The 1,131-nt window shown below is 53.1% G+C and overlaps 1 protein-coding gene across 1 annotated transcript in view; it reads left to right on the forward strand.

Annotated features, from left to right (window-relative positions):
• Window positions 1-1,010, forward strand: part of lta4h (leukotriene A4 hydrolase) — a gene marked incomplete at its 3' end in the record, with an annotated part of 4,382 nt that extends 3,372 nt beyond the window's left edge. Inside the window, 5 exon segments of the mRNA XM_037695992.1 lie at window positions 300-370; window positions 436-490; window positions 565-660; window positions 734-816; window positions 906-1,010. Coding sequence (XP_037551920.1) covers window positions 300-370; window positions 436-490; window positions 565-660; window positions 734-816; window positions 906-1,010 — 410 coding nt within the window.
• Window positions 1,011-1,131: the final 121 nt, after the last annotated feature.

The following is a 1,131-nucleotide window of genomic DNA, read 5'->3' on the forward strand; positions in this document are numbered from 1 at the left end:
AACACCTGGACTGTCGGGTGACAACACCTGGACTGTCGGGTGACAACACCTGGGCTGTCGGGTGAGAAACACCTGGACTGTCGAGTGAGAAACACCTGGACTGTCGGGTGACAACACCTGGGCCGTCGGGTGATAAACACCTGGGCCGTCGGGTGAGGAACATCTGGGCTGTCGGGTGAGCTCAGAGGTTCTTCTGTACAATGAGGAATTTGAGGCCACAACTAGTTTCTGATCTAATGAAAACTTTTTGTCAGGTTTTAAATGAGAACCAGGACTTAGTCTGACCCTTTGTCTGTCAGGTGGAGGTCCTGGCCCAGGTGGACTGGAACGCCTGGATGTTTACTCCTGGGATGCCACCTGTCAAACCTCAGTAAGTGGATCTTTGAGTTTGTGTTCATCTTGACCTGACAGTTCTGATTTGATGTCGTGTTGCAGGTACGACACCACGCTGGCTGACGCCTGCATTGCTCTAAGTCAGAAGTGGCTCAAGGTAAGACCTGCACCTGATCTGGGTCTGTTCTGGCACCTTCACGGTTTTAGACTCAACTATCTGTCCCCCTTTAGGCCAAAGACCAGGACCTGTGCAGCTTCACACAATCAGACATGAAGACGCTGTCGTCCCACCAGGTCATCGAGTTCCTGTCGCTGCTGCTTCAGGAGGTAAGACCAGAACCCACCAGAGTCCACCTGAGTTCTGCTCAGTCCACTGACGTTTGACCCGTTTGTCTCCCAGGATCCGCTCCCTCTGACTCACGTGAAGAAGATGCAGGAGGTTTACAATCTGAACACCTGTACAAACTCAGAGATCCGCTTCAGGTGAGTCTGTCTGCAGCCAGACTTTGCTATTATCTAAGCTCCTCCTCCTCACCGTGAAGCCTCCTTCTGATTGGCTGCCCTCCTTTCAGGTGGCTGAAGCTGTGTGTCCGGTCGAAGTGGGAGGAGGCAGTTCCTCTGGCGCTGAAGATGGCGACCGAGCAGGGCAGGATGAAGTTCACTCGCCCGCTCTTCAGGTACAAGCCAGATAATAGTCACGTCCCACATCATCGGACGTTAGTCCCTTAAACCAGATGTTAGTCCATTCCCACAGACCAGACGTTAGTCCCGTCCCTCTGACCAGACGTTAGTCCCGTC

Source organism: Nematolebias whitei, chromosome 22 (genome assembly GCF_014905685.2).
Source record: "Nematolebias whitei isolate Nwh7 chromosome 22, NemWhi1, whole genome shotgun sequence".
Lineage (NCBI taxonomy): Eukaryota > Metazoa > Chordata > Actinopteri > Cyprinodontiformes > Rivulidae > Nematolebias > Nematolebias whitei.